This window comes from Diabrotica virgifera, chromosome 7 (assembly GCF_917563875.1).
Source record: "Diabrotica virgifera virgifera chromosome 7, PGI_DIABVI_V3a".
In the NCBI taxonomy this organism is placed as follows: domain Eukaryota; kingdom Metazoa; phylum Arthropoda; class Insecta; order Coleoptera; family Chrysomelidae; genus Diabrotica; species Diabrotica virgifera.
The window spans coordinates 9,702,406-9,718,973 of NC_065449.1; the positions used below are offsets into that span (position 1 = coordinate 9,702,406).

At 30.8% G+C, this 16,568-nt stretch overlaps 2 protein-coding genes across 2 annotated transcripts in view; both read left to right on the forward strand.

Annotated features, from left to right (window-relative positions):
* The first annotated feature begins 498 nt into the window (after positions 1–498).
* Positions 499–16,568, forward strand: part of LOC114339758 (rho GDP-dissociation inhibitor 1) — a 33,262-nt gene continuing 17,192 nt past the window's right edge. The window contains exons 1-2 of the mRNA XM_050657210.1: positions 499–637; positions 16,098–16,293. Of these exons, the coding sequence (XP_050513167.1) occupies positions 16,110–16,293 (184 nt within the window). The 5' untranslated portion in view covers positions 499–637; positions 16,098–16,109. The remainder of the gene's footprint in view (positions 638–16,097; positions 16,294–16,568) is intronic.
* On the forward strand, positions 13,734–15,506 carry LOC126878424 (transmembrane protein 199-like). Its single transcript, XM_050657209.1, has one exon. The coding sequence runs from the start codon at positions 14,064–14,066 to the stop codon at positions 14,868–14,870; it is 807 nt and encodes a 268-aa protein (XP_050513166.1). The 5' UTR covers positions 13,734–14,063; the 3' UTR covers positions 14,871–15,506.

A 16,568-nucleotide genomic window follows, 5' to 3' on the forward strand; every position in this document is an offset into this window, starting at 1 on the left:
AATGTAATCTTTCATTCTGCATTTAAATTTTTCAAAAATACTTATTAGTTTTCTCAGGATTCGAAAAAAATGAATGCATTTAAATAGCATTGGACCAATATTTGGCGCGTACCCCTTAACGGAGAAACACTACAGATTACAGATTGAAATTGATCAGAAACAGAATCGATAATGATGTTCCTTAAATACAACATTCAATCAATGAAAAAGTTCAGAGAAAAATCGGTACAAAAGAATAACAGTGCAAAAATAGTTTGCAATATTGGTTGAAACGAAATTTAAAAACGTTTGCGCTCACGATATTGTTGGTTGCCTACATTAAGAACGTACTTTAAAATCTTTTTGTAAATTATTATTTAAGTAATTAATTTTTTACTCATACTAACAAGTTTACAAATAAGCAATATACTATATTTTTTAACGAATTAATTTTTAATTCAATGTTGCAGTACGACCAATTTTAAATTTGAAACCATATTTACCTAAAATGTAAATGTTTGCAACTCAAGACACATTTTTCCCGCATGCGTATTATTGAACTATATATCCACCCATTTTTTGTCTAAAAGTAATTCATTTATTTTCTTCCATTTTCAGCAGTTTTTTGTGCTATTTTTGTACTAATAGTGATATCTAAGTAAGTGCTTTATTTACACAATCAAATATACTTTCAGGAAAATATTTAATAATTAACCATCATTGTTATTTTTTTTATGAATTAAAACCGCTAACCGCTATTATAAACAGTGTGACATTTTTGATCTTTGCCAGACTTTACTACAATAAAATATTTGTAGTCTTCGTCATCAAACCGGATTTAAAAAATATACATTCCTAACCATATTTATCTGCGAAATATTTACTATGTGTAAACAGAGTCAACAGACCATGACAAAGAAAAAACATCGAGGGGGACCATAGTGATTATAATATTGGAGAAAAAACCAGTTGATCACATATTATCACACTTGATTAGTGTATTAAAAATATTTTGTTTTATATCTTCATTTGTTTTAAAAGTATTATTGGTCACATAACTTCACCTTCACCCTTATGGGGTGGAAATTTCAGGATGACTCATCCATCCAATTATTTATTAATGATGGAAAGCTATTGTTCTCATTTTTGGCTAAATCGTGGTATATAAACTGATTTTTTATTGCTGATTTCGCGTGAAATTAGATGTTTTAATTGAGGGGCCCAGATGCTAAGGGGTACAAGTGATAAAATGGTTCAATTGAGAAAAACGAACTCAAAGTTAAATTTACATAGTAAATTCTACAGCAAATTAATCACTTATAAACTTATTTAGAATTAATTTTATACCTTTTATTTATCTAATTGTAAAAGCTTTTGTAAAGTTAGTATTTATTTTCATTCAAAATATTTGAAATTTGAAAAAAAACGTTCACATTTGTACCCCTCATCATTCTCTTTGCCTTATCCCTATACGGGGTCGGCTTCCCTAATTGCATTTCTCCACACAACTCTATCTTGGGTCATATCAATGTTAATCCCCTTTACCAACATGTCCTGCCTTATCGTCTCCCCCCAGGTCTTCTTTGGTCTTCCTCTCCTACTCCTTCCAGGAATCTGCACTTCAGCTATTCTTCGTATTGGGTGATTAACCCTTAACTACAGACATCCCAATATTTCCACGTAACAACAGATCCCCGGTAGTTCTTACCGGTCATTATAAAATAGAGTCAAAATATAAAGTTAATAATAAAAAACAAAAAAATATGCATTATGTGTTTTTCTGGAGGCTCTAGATATGGGAAAAATGGTAAAATGAGTGATTTTAATAATATAATACAAGATTTTTAAAAAATAATCTGTTAAGCAAGAATTTTGGTGACATTTTTTGTCTATAGAAACGGCCATAAATGCTATGGAGAAGAATTTAGACTTTTTTTTAACAAATAAACGTAACATAGAATGACAAAGGAAATATAAAAGAGCATTTACGAAAATTTTTACATCCATGAGAAAAAATCTGCAAGGGGTAAAATTATCACAGAATTAAATGGCAATTCCATTTTTGCAAAGTGGCCTCAACATTTTTATCGTCAAATTTAACCTTCATTGAAGGTCCAGGATGACTTCCACAGTCCATTTCTTTACTTTTTTCCTAAAAACACAAAAAAATAATATAAACATTTCAGATTTACAAATGTAGTACTCATATAAAAATACTTACTTAAAACAGACATCCGGTAATTTTTACCGGTTAAGATTTTTGATGTGTGCTAGAAAAGAAAATATTGACAATAGACACTAAACGCTTTGACTAGCACTGTTATACAAACTACCCGAGAGGTACAGAGACACATGAACTTGTAAGTGGTGAGGTTACCATGAAATCCACATTTTGGGAATGCCCGCCGGTAAAAAATACCGGATCTCTGTAGTTAAGGGTTAACATCGAGACATTGAACATGACCAAACCATCTTAACCTATGCTCTCTCATTTTGGCATCAATTGGTGCCACACCTAGACTTCCCCTAATATACTCATTTCTAATTTTATCCTGCTTTGTCACTCCACTCATCCATCTAAGCATTTTCATTTCCGTCACATGCATTCGTTGTTCCTCTTTCTTTTTCACTGCACAACATTCAGTTCCGTGCATCATAGCCGGTCTTATGGCTGTTTTATAGAATTTTCCCTTCAGCTTCACTGGAATTTTTCTGTCACACAACACACCACTCGCTTCTTTCCACTTCATCCATCCAGCCCTAATTCTACTGCATGCATCTCCATCTATTTCTCCATTACTCTGTAATACCGATCCTAGGTACTTAAAACTATTGCTTTTCACAATCATTTCACCATCCAAAGGTATTTGTAGTAACTCCATCTTTAAATGAACATTCCAAATACTCTGTTTTTGTCCTACTAAGTTTTAAACCTTTTTCCTCCAGAGCTTGTCTCCACTGTTCCAGTTTTTGTTCTAAGTCTCTTTCACTATTTCCTATTAACACTACATCATCAGCATACATTAGGCACCATGGAATACTACCCTGTAGTTTCGCTGTTGTCTGGTCCAAAACTAATGAGAATAAATAAGGACTAAGCACCGAGCCTTGGTGCAATCCTACTTTCACCTGAAATTTATCAGTCTCTCCCACACCTGTCCTAACACTAATCGTTACTCCCTCATACATATCTCTCACAATCTTTACATATTCGCCAGGGACTCCTTTCTTATTGAGTGCCCACCACAGAATCTCTCGAGGAACTCTATCATATGCTTTCTCAAGATCAATGAATACCATATGAGCGTTTTCTCTTTATTCCTGTATTTTTCCATCAGTTGCCTTACAATGAAAATTGCATCTGTTGTTGATCTGCCCTGCAAAAAGCCAAATTGATTATCGGATATTTCGGTTTCTTCACATATCTGTCTATCAATTACTCTCTCCCATATTTTCATGGTGTGGCTAAGTAGTTTTGTAGCCCTGTAGTTTGTGCATTGTTATATGTCTCCCTTGTTTTTGTAGACAGGTACTAATATACTACTTCTCCATTCGTCTGGCATTTGTCCAACTTCCATAATTCTATTAAATAGACCTGCTACCCAACTTATTCCTGTCTCTCCCAATGCTCTCCATACTTCCCAGGAATATCATCTGGTCCGACTGCTTTTCCTTTCTTTATTTTTTGAAGCGCTTGAGCCACTTCCTTGTTTGATATTCTGGTAACCATTGCTGTTACTGTCTCCGTTAACTCCACAGGCTGTCTGTCAAATTCTTCATTTAATAAACTGTCAAAATACTTTCTCCCCTGTATATACTGGGACTGGAAAATACTGTACCCCTATGCTTCAAATTTTGCACTTGTTTCTCTTTGCCACTTAATTACCTTACGAATTTCTTAAATTCTTAAACTAAATAAAAGAAAAATTACATAAAAATTAAAAATTTTTATTTATGAAAACTTACTTGGTACATTTTGTGTCATTATTTCACTTATTTTGAATACTTTTTTAAAGGCTTGATTTGCAAAGATACTAAACAAATCACCAAAAATAATATCCAACACCTTACAGGCAAAGGGATACAAATGAAGTTATACCTGTTTGTCGCAAACTGTTTTTAAATATTTCGTAAGTAGGCAAACTAGAACCTGCGATATGTCGTCACCAGGTGTTTAATTCATCTGTATCTCTTTCCTACTAAATTTTTAATACTATCTAGTATTATTTTGTGCACTTAACTCAGTTTACAATATTTTGTCACTTGTATCCCTTAACATCTAAGCCTCTCGATTGTTAGTGTTATTATACTTAAGAAAACTATAAATGATTAAAAATATCACGAATTTGAAACATGTTTCTTTTATGACAGGACACCCCACACATTTTATGGAAAATATAATGTAACTCATATGAAATAAAATTCACATGAATATGTTCGTCTCGAAATTACAATAATTTCATATCGTTGCGCCAACTCTGAATTTTGATTAAGAACAGTGTAAATTGATATATAGAAATCTAGTACATGCCTTAAAAGGTTCTGTATAGCTCATTTGAATCTTTGAATTGACGCTATGAGATTTAAAGTGGCCTAACCCTCAACCCACAATATTTCCGAAATGATTTTATTAGGTACATTAAAGTTATCCCTTATTTAAGTCTTTTCAGATGCAAAGTGCCAAAGTAGCTCAAGCATTGAAGCTCATACAGAGCCACTCTGCAAGGAGACACCAACTCTCCTAAACTATTCACTGCTTTGTTACAGAGTGCTATGAGAAACAATAATTGAGAAAATATTCACATAGTCAACATAAATGGGGAGTTTCATAAATGGGGGGAACAACTTCTGGACCAAAAGCTAGCAACGTCGGAAAAAAAGTCATTTTAAGATGGCTGATTCTTTCATATATTGTTCCCTATGCTTCCTCGAACACTGTACCGGCCATCTGGCTACTGATACAGGTTGCGTTCATTACTGCGCAGCACACTTGTACAGGTAAATATATCAAATTTAAAATTATTGTAAGACGAAAAATTTTTTTGTCATTACTTTTTAAACATTATTAGAAATATGAACTGTAATCACCAGACATTTCTTTGGTTTAAAAAGTAATGACAAATAAATTTTTCGTCCTAAAATAATTTAAATTCAATATACAGGGTGATTGATGAGTGTGATAAAGCTCAGTAGATCACCCAACCATGACCAAATTTTATATGTTTGTAACGTCTAAAATCTAAGTGGTTGTTCTTACTGTTTTACAATTTTTACAATTTTTAAATAAAATTGAAATAATATTTCATCATCCTGAGTTGCACAACAGACCAGCTTTCTTAATATGCAAACACCTACAACTCGAAGTAGTGGTACTTTTTTTATACTTTGACCATTAGCTCTGAAGATGACATATATGTCGAAAGCGCTTAGCTAAGGAAATTCAATACATTTACACACTTTAATATACTTTTTTCACTTTCTTCATTCATTCAAGTGTGTACAAAATTTATCAGTCTTTCAACTAATATTTTATTACCTTCTTGGCACTTATTTTGTTTTACGTTTTTAAATTATAATCTAAATGTGGTAAAAAAATCAATCTATAGATAAATTTTTATTTGCAGAAATTTTACAGATTTGTTCCATTATAGTACATTTTTTATCAATATTTTGACATACATTTTAGTTGTATTTTTAGAGTTCAAGTATATTACAAAATTAAATAAGTGATTTCCTCATTAAAAGAATATTATTTCACATAAGATACAAAAATTTTCAATTACATTCATAGCTGAGTTACAAAAAAATGCTGATATAAATTGATAAGGATGTATAAAGGTATATATAAATATTTTAATCATAGGAGTATGTGTACACTTCTCCAAAAAATAAATGCACCACCTTAAAAATAGATTTTGCAAAATAAATTTTGCAATCCAGCTTTCGCAAAAAAAATCATTTTTTCAAAATGTTGCTGCACTGAAAATAAAGCAGACAGCAAGTTGATTTTTTTTACATAATATAAAAGAATACTGTACCTTTCATTTCCAATTTGCAAAATTAAAATCGGTTAACTACCACGGCGTCAGGATATTTTTAAATAAACATTAATTTTTGGTGCTACGCGCAGGACAACGGATATATTCGCTCTGATTGGGCATTCCAATGACCTTTGATAATGATTGATATATTTTAATTTTTAGTACATTTCGAAATAAATAAATAGATTTGTTTATTGTAAATAAAAACATACTCTGTCCTTTGAAATATCTCTTTTTTTAGCCAAAACTTTCTTTGTTCATATATTTTAACTTAGAAAATAAAAGTGTATTATTTTTAAACATATGCAATTGTTTAAACAATTTTTCACAAACAATAATCAAAATAGTTTGATTTTTGTGGAATTAAAATATGAACATACAACAAAATATAGAGTAAGAAAATAATATATTAGATAAAGATTGGAAGAAATTTTGGTGGAAATCAACTTGTGTGAATCGAACAACACTGTCCTGCGCGAAGCATCAAAAATTAATGTTTATTTAAAAAAATTCCTGACGCCGTGGTAGTTAACCGATTTTAATTTTGCAAATGAAAGGTACAGTATTCTTCTATTTGTAAAAAAATTTTAACTTGCTATCTGCTTTATTTTCAGTCCTGCAACATTTTGAAAAAATGAATTTTTTTTGCGAAAGCTGGATTGCAAAATTTATTTTGCAAAATCTATTAAACCGATCTTAACTAAATTTACAGTACTGTTTTACCCTATCATGAAGTTTTTCTGGGTGAAATATGACGGTCCTAAGTCTAGCAGAAATGGTTGAAAAACGTAAAATGCGAATACTTGTTTTTTATGTTTTTTTTTTCGCAATTATGGCTATTTTGCAACAAGGATAACAATTTTAAAAATTTTTAACCAATCTTATATTGTAGGAAATTTAATTACGCAACTTTTATTTTAGTGCAACTTTTCTCGGAAGTGAATATTTTTAAAGTTATAATCAAAAAACGAAGAAAAATATCGAATTTTTCCTTCATTTTTTGACATTTTTATTATTTAAACAATGTTCCGGACCTTTTTGAGTGGGAGGATAACTCAATTATTATTATATGAGTTACATCCAAGCAATTTCTGCAAAAAAATATGAGTCACCTCTCAACGTCCATCTCAAAACAGATCCGCCCTGGACTATAATTTATTTTGAAATTTTTGAAATATCTCATTTCAATTGAAATTTCATTGATGTAATAAACTGACGCGACAAAAACTTAATGAAAAAACCACTCAACTTTTCATGATAATTTATGTAATCTTTTATATGACACCTCTTATCTACCGCATTAAGTTTAAAATATTTTCTACTGGCTATTATCGATTTGAAAACATCGTTAACCTGTGGATAATATAAACGTTAGCAGGAACTTTGGGTTTTAAAAGATTTCACAGCAAAATCATGTATTTAAAACTTGTATAATAGTTTTGTATTAGATTTCAAGTTGGAATCTTGTCAAATCAAACTTTACAATAGATGAGAAGAATGATGTTTTTATGACATCATCTGTTTAATTTTATGGGATCATTGTTTAAATATCCATTAGAATGTTAAAATTATCAAAAAGTGAGTTTTTTTAGGTGCCTCAAGAGGTCATTCCCATACAAGTCTTTACTTTTTTCTTGAAAGTTAAAAAAAAAAAAAGAATGTGTGTGTACTTTGTACGCACGTAAGAAGTTATACTTCTATTATATGATTTAAACGAAATTAATATACTTTTTATTTATATTTTGTTTAAATATTAAACTAATTTATACTTACTACTTCTCAAACATTTTTATTAGAACAGTGCCAAAAATTAAAATAATAAAATAATAAAACACACACAAACACATTAAACAAGCCACAAATGATGTCTGAACATAAATTGTCGAAAATTTTTTTAACTAAATACGTATTTTCTGAAAATACAATTATATAATAAATATACTTACAATCATAAAATGTATTAAAAAAAAACAAAAAAGAAAGTTTCTATTGGGACTCGAACCATCGCTGATAAGAGCGGTTGGTATTGGAATTCATTCGCCTTCTCCGCTTAGCCACGGCCACGGACACTATGACACGGCTAAACGGATTAAACTTGTGATATTTTGATATTTTGAAAATTGATCAAATTATTTTAATTTTGAATTGAAATGATTTAGAATTGAAAAAATACAACAAAACATAGAGTAAAAAAACAATATATTAGGTGAATATTGATAGAAATTTTGATGGTAATCAAATTATATAAATAAAAGTATTACATACTATGTATTTTGGCAGATCAAATAGGTAGGTTTATACCCATGATACATTAACAATTATTACGTACCTGTTGCTTTTAAAAACTATTTAAAAGTCACTACAATATTATAAACTTTTTTGTTTCTGTCCTCACAACAATAAAACTAATATATTATACATTTGACCTCCAAACCACAGCTGCCATATCGGATAATTTTTGACATGTCATTTGAACATCCAATCAGAACAAAGTTATAATGCGCATGCGCCGGGCTGATAGGTTTTAACATATAAAAAAATCACCCTCTATCGCCGGTAAAGAAGTATAACTTCAAAAATAGAAGGTATTTTAGACTTTCTAAATAAAATTTTATACCGTTTATGACCCTCTTTGAACAAACTGAAATATAAAAGGCCTCTTAATTTCGTTAAGAGGATGGGTACGTATTTTCGGCTGCAATGCTATTCAAATGGGGATTAATTTTTTTTGAATCCTGAGAAAACTAATAAGTATTTTTGAAAAATTTTAACGTAGAATGAAAGATTACGTTATTAGCGAGGGCCGAAAGTCTCTGAGAACTTCTATAATGTTTATTTTAATAAGTTACAGGGGTGAAAAACTAAGAGAAAATTTAGTGTGGTTTTTAATTTCAAATATCTGGTTAAAAATAAACTTTTTATTTATTCTAAAGGACTTTCGGCCCTCGGTAATAATTTAGTCTTTCATTCTGCGTTTAAATTTTTCAAAAATATTTATTGGTTTTTTCAGGATTCGAAAAAAATGAACACAATGTCGTGGTAATATTTTCCAAATCTATCTTTGTCTTACAACGCACTCAGCCGAATAGAATATTGTCAGTCAGACACTGACAATCAGTGACAATTTTAAATATTTGACATGGCATCGGGAATATTTTGAGTTGTTGATTAAATAGTATTGATATATGATGTATTTGATAAATAATTGATTTAAGACGTGAACTTAAAAAGTTATTTATTGTGTATTATTTGTGGAAGATCCAAGCAGAGAATACATCGGGATAAAATATTCTGTGATCCAAGTATTTTGTTGTTAAAGATGTTCAAAATTGTAAGCGTTCCATAGTAACAATATATTATTAAAAAATCACTTTAACAATTTTCCTCTTTTCTCGATTGAATATTAGTTTTTGTTGTACAAATAAATTATTACAATCACTGAATACATAGTTAGTGAAAGAATTATCACATTTATTAACGGAATTAATAATTTGCAATTATACAAAAATAACAGTTATCCAAGAACATTCAAAAGCCATCTCTTTAAGGCTATGGGTACATAATTCGCAAATATTTTACGGCTATCCCTACCTTTTCTGTCTTTACATGGCAAATTACGTGTAGTAAAATTCACACTGGTATGGGTCTAGTATATTACTAGAATGTCATTCTACTTGACAGTGTCATAACTAGCTTAAAGAGATGGCTTTTGAATGTTCTTGGATAACTGTTATTTTTTGTATAATTGCAAATTATTAATTTAGTTAATAAATGTGATAATTTTTTCACTAGCTATGTATTCAGTGATTGTAATAATATGTACCTACAACAAAAACTAATACTCAATCGAGAAAAGAGCAAAAGTGTTAAAGTGATTTTTTAATAATATATTGTTACTATGGAACGCTTACAATTTTGAACGTCTTTAAAAACAAAATACTTGGATCACAGAATATATCTTAATGTATTCTCTGCTTCTATCTTCCATAAATAATACACAATAAATAACTTTTTATAAAGTTCACCTCTTAAATCAATTATTTATCAAATACACTATCAGCCTTATTAATAAAAATTGCTTAGTCTGACGTTAGTCTCGGATTACTTAGTCCGAGATTAAGCGAGTACTAACTTCATTTTAAGATTGTCATTAATAAACACGGACTAAGCTCGGACTAACTAAACCTTCCTTAGTCCTAGTTACAACAAATTTATGTTGGCAACCCTTGCGAAAAAGAAGAAAAATGTAGAGAATTTTGCGAAAAAGAAGAAAATGTAGAGGATTTAACCTCTCTTTCATCTAAACCGAACAGCTGTTCGGTCGGTGCCATTTCTGCATAAATTTTAGTTAATTTTTGTTGGACTTCGTTCTGAGAAGGTGCTATAGTATTTTTACTACAAAAGCGATATTACGTAGGTCAAAATTTTTGACGTAAGAGAACTGTCAAAACATTAGAATGTGACTTTTCATTATTGGCATGTTTATAATAAACACTATCAGCCTTATTAATAAAAATTGCTTAGTCCGACGTTAGTCTCGGACTACTTAGTCCGAGATTAAGCGAGTACTAACTTCATTTTAAGATTGTCATTAATAAACACGGACTAAGCTCGGACTAACTAAACCTTCCTTAGTCCTAGTTACAACAAATTTATGTTGGCAACCTTTGCGAAAAAGAAGAGAAATGGAGAGAATTTTGCGAAAAAGAAGAAAATATAGAGGATTTAACCTCTCTTTCCTCTAAACTGAACAGCTGTTCGGTCGGTGCCATTTCTGAATAAATTTTAGTTAATTTTTGTTGGAGTTCGTTCTGAGAAGGTGCTACCTGCTGTTTTATATTTTATATAATTATTGTATTATTGTTTTATATTTCATGTTAACTGCTGTACCTTTTAAAAATCGGTATTTGACTTTAAATTTACCTTCTAATTCCTCTAAACTAAAGATTTTTTTATAATTTTGTATATTTTGATGTGACTCACAAGATTAATATCGTTCCGCTGATTTCTATCCTCATTTAATTCGTCTATTAATTATCTTAAATCATTAATAAAATAATCTCCCTCCATTATCAATAATAACATAATAATGTTATATTATATTATAAAAGCAAGCAAAAGCAAATACATAATGTATTTATTTAGAGAGTTTGTAAGGTTATGAATACAAAACGTCAAGTTAGTCTCGGTTTAAACCTGCTATTACCTCGGATTAAATTTTAGTCCGAGAATAGAGAGGGTTTAGCTTAGTCCATCGTTAGTCGCTGTTTATTAATAGGGAAAATGAATGGTATTGACTTAGTCCTCGGACTAAAGTTAGTCGGGCGTTAGTCCGTGTTTATTAATAAGGCTGTATGAATAAACATGGTAATAATGAAAAGTCACATTCTAATATTTTGACAGTTCTCTTACGTCAAAAATTTTGACCTACGTAATATCGCTTTTGTAGTAAAAATACTATACCTGGTGTTTTATATTTTATATTATTGTATTATTGTTTTGTGTTTCATATTTTATATTATTGTATTATTGTTTTGTGTTTCATATTAACTGCTGTACCTTTTGAAAATCGGTATTTGACTTTAAATTTATTAAAAATACCTTCTAATTCCTCTAAACTAAAGATTTTTTTATAATTTTGTATATTTTGATGTGACTCACAAGAGGAATAGGTATCGTTCCGCTGATTTCTATCCTCATTTAATTCGTATATTAATTATCTTAAATCATTAATAAAATAATATCTCTCCATTATCAATAATAACATAATAATCTTATTATATATTATAAAAGCAAGCAAAAGCAAATAATGTATTTAGCAAGTTTGTAAGGTTATGAATACAAAACGTCAAGTTAGTCTCGGTTTAAACCTACTATTACCTCGGATTAAATTTTAGTCCGAGACTAGAGGGGGTTTAGCTTAGTCCATCGTTAGTCGCTGTGTATCAATAGGGAAAATGAATGGTATTGACTTAGTCCTCGGACTAAAGTTAGTCGAGCGTTAGTCCATGTTTATTAATAAGGCTGTATATATAGTATTTTTACTACAAAAACGTTATTACGTAGGTCAAAATTTTTGACGTAAGAGAACTGTCAAAACATTAGAATGTGACTTTTCATTATTGCCATGTTTATAATAAACATGACAATAATGAAAGTCACATTCTAATGTTTTGACAGTTCTCTTACGTCAAAAATTTTGACCTACGTAATAACGTTTTTGTAGTAAAAATACTATATCAATATTATTATTTATTCAACAACTAAAAATATTCCCTATTCATGTCAAATAATTATTTAAAATTGTCACTGATTGTCAGTATCTGACTGACAATATTCTATTCGACTAAGTGCGTTGTATGACAAAGATAGATTTGGAAAATATTACCACGGACATTGTGTTAAATTTTTTCGAATCCTGAAAAAACCAATAAATATTTTTGAAAAATCTAAACGCAGAATGAAACACTAAATTATTACCGAGGGCCGAAAGTCCCTTAGAATAAGTAAAAAGTTTATTTTGAATGAGATATTTGAAATTAAAAATAACATTAAATTTTCTCTTAGTTTTTCACCCCTGTAACTTATTAAAATACTCAGGATACCCTGTAACTTATTCTCAGGGACTTTCGGCCCTCGCTAATAACGTAATCTTTCATTCTGCGTTTAAATTTTAAAAAAATACTTATTAGTTTTCTCGGGATTCGAAAAAAAATGAATCCCCATTTGAATAGCATTGCAGCCGAAAAAACGTACCGATCCTCAAGTTAATCAAGACATTTTCAAGTAGAATGACATTCTAGTAATGTTTACATATCCATACCAGTGTGAATTTTACTACACGTAATTTGCCATGTAAAGACAGAAAAAGTAGGGATAACCGTAAAATATTTGCGAATTATGTACCCATGGCCTTAAATAGACAGGTTGTGAGGTGCAACTTTTAGACTTCCCGTGTCTTCTTTCAATCATCATTAATGTGGTTTACAAATAATAGGAACCACGAATACAATAGAATAGTAGATATACACTGCGGGTCAAAGAAAACGGGCCACCCACTAAATGGGTCATTTTTATGTCTCGAATTTCCTAAACCTGTTATCCGATTTAACTGATTTTTTTAATATGTTATAGCCTTATTCTTTGACAATATCGCTGTAATCATATTGTTGCCAAACAAGTAAATTTTCATTGTATGGTACCGGGTGTACCAATCAAACTGTGTTTTTTTCTCAAAGTTCGCCACATTCTGTGGAATATTTTAGCATTTATTTAAAACCCCTTTATAGCCTCAGGTTTTCTTAACATTCTGTTTTTTGATTCATTAGCTTATGTTGGATAATAAAAAAATTAGGTACTTTAACAACTAGCCATGTTCATCTTAGCCATCTTCATCAATACAGGGTGTTTCTAAATAAGTGCGACAAACTTTAAGGGGTAATTCTGCATGGAAAAATAATGACCGTTTGCTTTATAAACATGTCCGCAAATGCTTCCTTTCCGAGATACGGGATGTTGAATGTTTTCTTACAAAATTTTTATTTATTTATTGCTCTAAAACCGGTTGTATGTATCTAAAATGTAATTAAGAATTTTATATTCTCCATTGGCGCTCATACGGGTATTGTATGTACATTGGGTACTTAACCAGTATGACTCTATTAGTATCCTATACATATATTTTTAAATTCATTGAAACGCAAACTTTCAAAATAAACGGCTCTTATACTGAACTATCAATATTTTTTAGCAATGAAGCAAAGATAAGGAAGTAGATAATTGAATGAAAGCGATAGAAGAAATAACATAAATTAAAGATACGAAAATTGAGTAGCTCAAACATGGTAACCAATAAAGTTATTAAGAGTTAGAATAAACTTACAAACAGAGCACCACTTGGGAACAGCAGAGGAATAAGAAAAAACTTGTTTGGGATCCATTTATGGATCAATTAAAAAACAGCCAATTTTAAAACAAAGAAGAAGAAATAATAAAGTTTTATTAGGAAATAAAAAAAGCTGCTCATTTTATTAGTTGTTGAAAATGATTCAGACTAATATAGCACCAATTGTAAATTCCGCAATAAGAATTAAACCTTCCGAAAAATTGCTAACCTACATTCAAAACCTCAAGGATTTTAATCATTTGTCAGTAGGAATAGTCAATACACTACCTAAAAACACAGCAAAGGATAAGCCACCACCAAAATTATATCACTTAATTAATGAGGATGATCAAATTTATATTAAAGATACTTCTGAAAGACGTAAAAATGATGTTTTTACGTCACCTTTAACCAAAGATTCTAATGTTAATGGTGCAGAAAGTTTATTTAGTTTGGAAGATTTGCACTCGCTCTACGCACATATTTTGAAAATAAACAAGAATGCTGATACCAAAGTCTATCTGCATGAAATACTGGAAGGGTGTGAAATCATTCTACCTAAAAACGAAGAAATACCAAGGAACGAGGAACTGGATAGGCGGTGTAAACAACTACAAGCTGAGCAAGCCAACCAGAAGTACTTCGATATAACAAAAAACGTGGACAGCAGAAAAAAAGTTTATCCTGAAGACACTGTACAATACCAGTTGCAGCAAATGAATCGTCACTTAGTAGCTATCTTCCAGTTCGTCATGTCAGTTGTTGCAGGCTTCACTTTTGGTTTTGTTGGACTGGAGATCATAGTTGGAAGTCTGGATTTTGGATTCAGACTGGTACTTGGCATCGTTTGTTCGTTGATGGTGGCTCTAGCAGAACTTTATTTCCTGGCGAAGAAACTTAATGAGGATCTCCAATTTGAAAATGCCATAGAGCGACATAATAAGAAGGGAATTAAGCTAGATTAGATATGGTTCTTGTCACTGACTTTTTTCAGTGTTCAATTTATTTCTCATAAATGTACTGTGCTCAATTTCTTTCTCATAAATGTACTATAAATATTGACAAAAAATTATAAATATGTCCTTATCATGTGCGTTTATTATTTTCGAGTTCCTTTATTTCTTTTATGTCTTCCTCTGTAGGGTTTTGTATTATTTGTTCTGGGATTTTTCTTCGTTGTATTTTATCATCATCATTATGGCTTTACAACTCTGTGTGGGTCCTAGCTTTCTCAAGAATTTCTTTCCAGTCGTCTCTATCCATCTCCTTCTTGCGTCGGGCACGTATTCATTCAAGGAATCTTGTTCTGGGTTTTCCTCTTCTTCTCTTACACCAATAGGTCGCTTTTCTAGCTGGGTCATTCTGTTCTTTCCGCAATACATGCCCTACCCTCCACAGATGTCTTTTTAAAATATCTGTTTCCTGGTATATTCTATAAAATTCGAAGTTGTAGCATCTTCTCCACATTCCATTGTTATTCACCGCTCCATAAATTCGCCTTATTATTTTTCCCCACACCTTTACATATTGTAAACTTAAATTAAAAAAAAATCAATAATTTATGTAATTAGAGTGTCAATAAAATACCGATTTTAATTTCATCACATTCATTCATTCATTTTATAAGTGGGCATTTGGCTAATACAGTCCTGGCAACTGTCAAAATGTCACAACTTGCTTGCAATAATTCTAGTGTCCAGGGAAATCAGTAGTTCTTTGGACATCTTAATAGCCCAGTTTTTCTGTTTATATAGTACTTATAGAATACCTACTATAGTACCATTCCTATAGCAGGCAAACCTTTACGTTTTCTGTAGAAATTTCGGCGTCGTTTTTTAATTATTAACAATTTCTAGATTTCTCTATCGCACAGGGCCGCAATCAGGGGTATGTGACTCACAACACTACCTTTTTAGTGGTAAGCGAACTAAAAAAAATACATTTTTGGCAAAAAAATTTCAATAATTAAAAAACAACGCCAAAGTTTCTGCAGAAAACTATAGGTTTTCTTATTATATGCATATATTAACAGATCAACTCATCAAAAACCTGGCTATTGCGAAATCCTAAACACGTTTAAATTTTGCTTATTTCCCTGGAGTAACTAGAATACGCCACGATAGAAAGAGGACTCTGAGAAGTACCATATCTACATATTCACACGCTCATTTAATTTTTTAATGTTTTTTCAGTAAACATTAACAATGTCCGCACAAGACAACGTGACCACCCCTGAGGAATTCGTAGAACACGAAAATGAAAGCAGTTACAAGCCTCCACCAGAGAAGACCATCGAAGAAATTCTACAGATCGATCAGGAGGATGAAAGTTTGAGGAAATACAAAGAGGCCTTACTCGGTCAAGCACAAACTGGACCTGTTGTAGTGGGTAAGTTATCAATTAAAAAAAAATGTACCGGTATTTTGAAACAATCTTCTTTACGTTCGATCTCCGCAACGAAGGTTGGCAATCATCATTGCTATTCTAACTTTTGAAACTTTTAACACTACAGCCCGACAAAGTTCAGTTAAGCTGCATCCAAACTGTACAGTAAGGGAAAAACCCCTTACTGTATAATATAATATGTATCAAAAAATGTATATAATTTTAAGTAATTTAGGTTGTTACAAAAGATATTGTTTCTAAATATGCAAACAAAACGA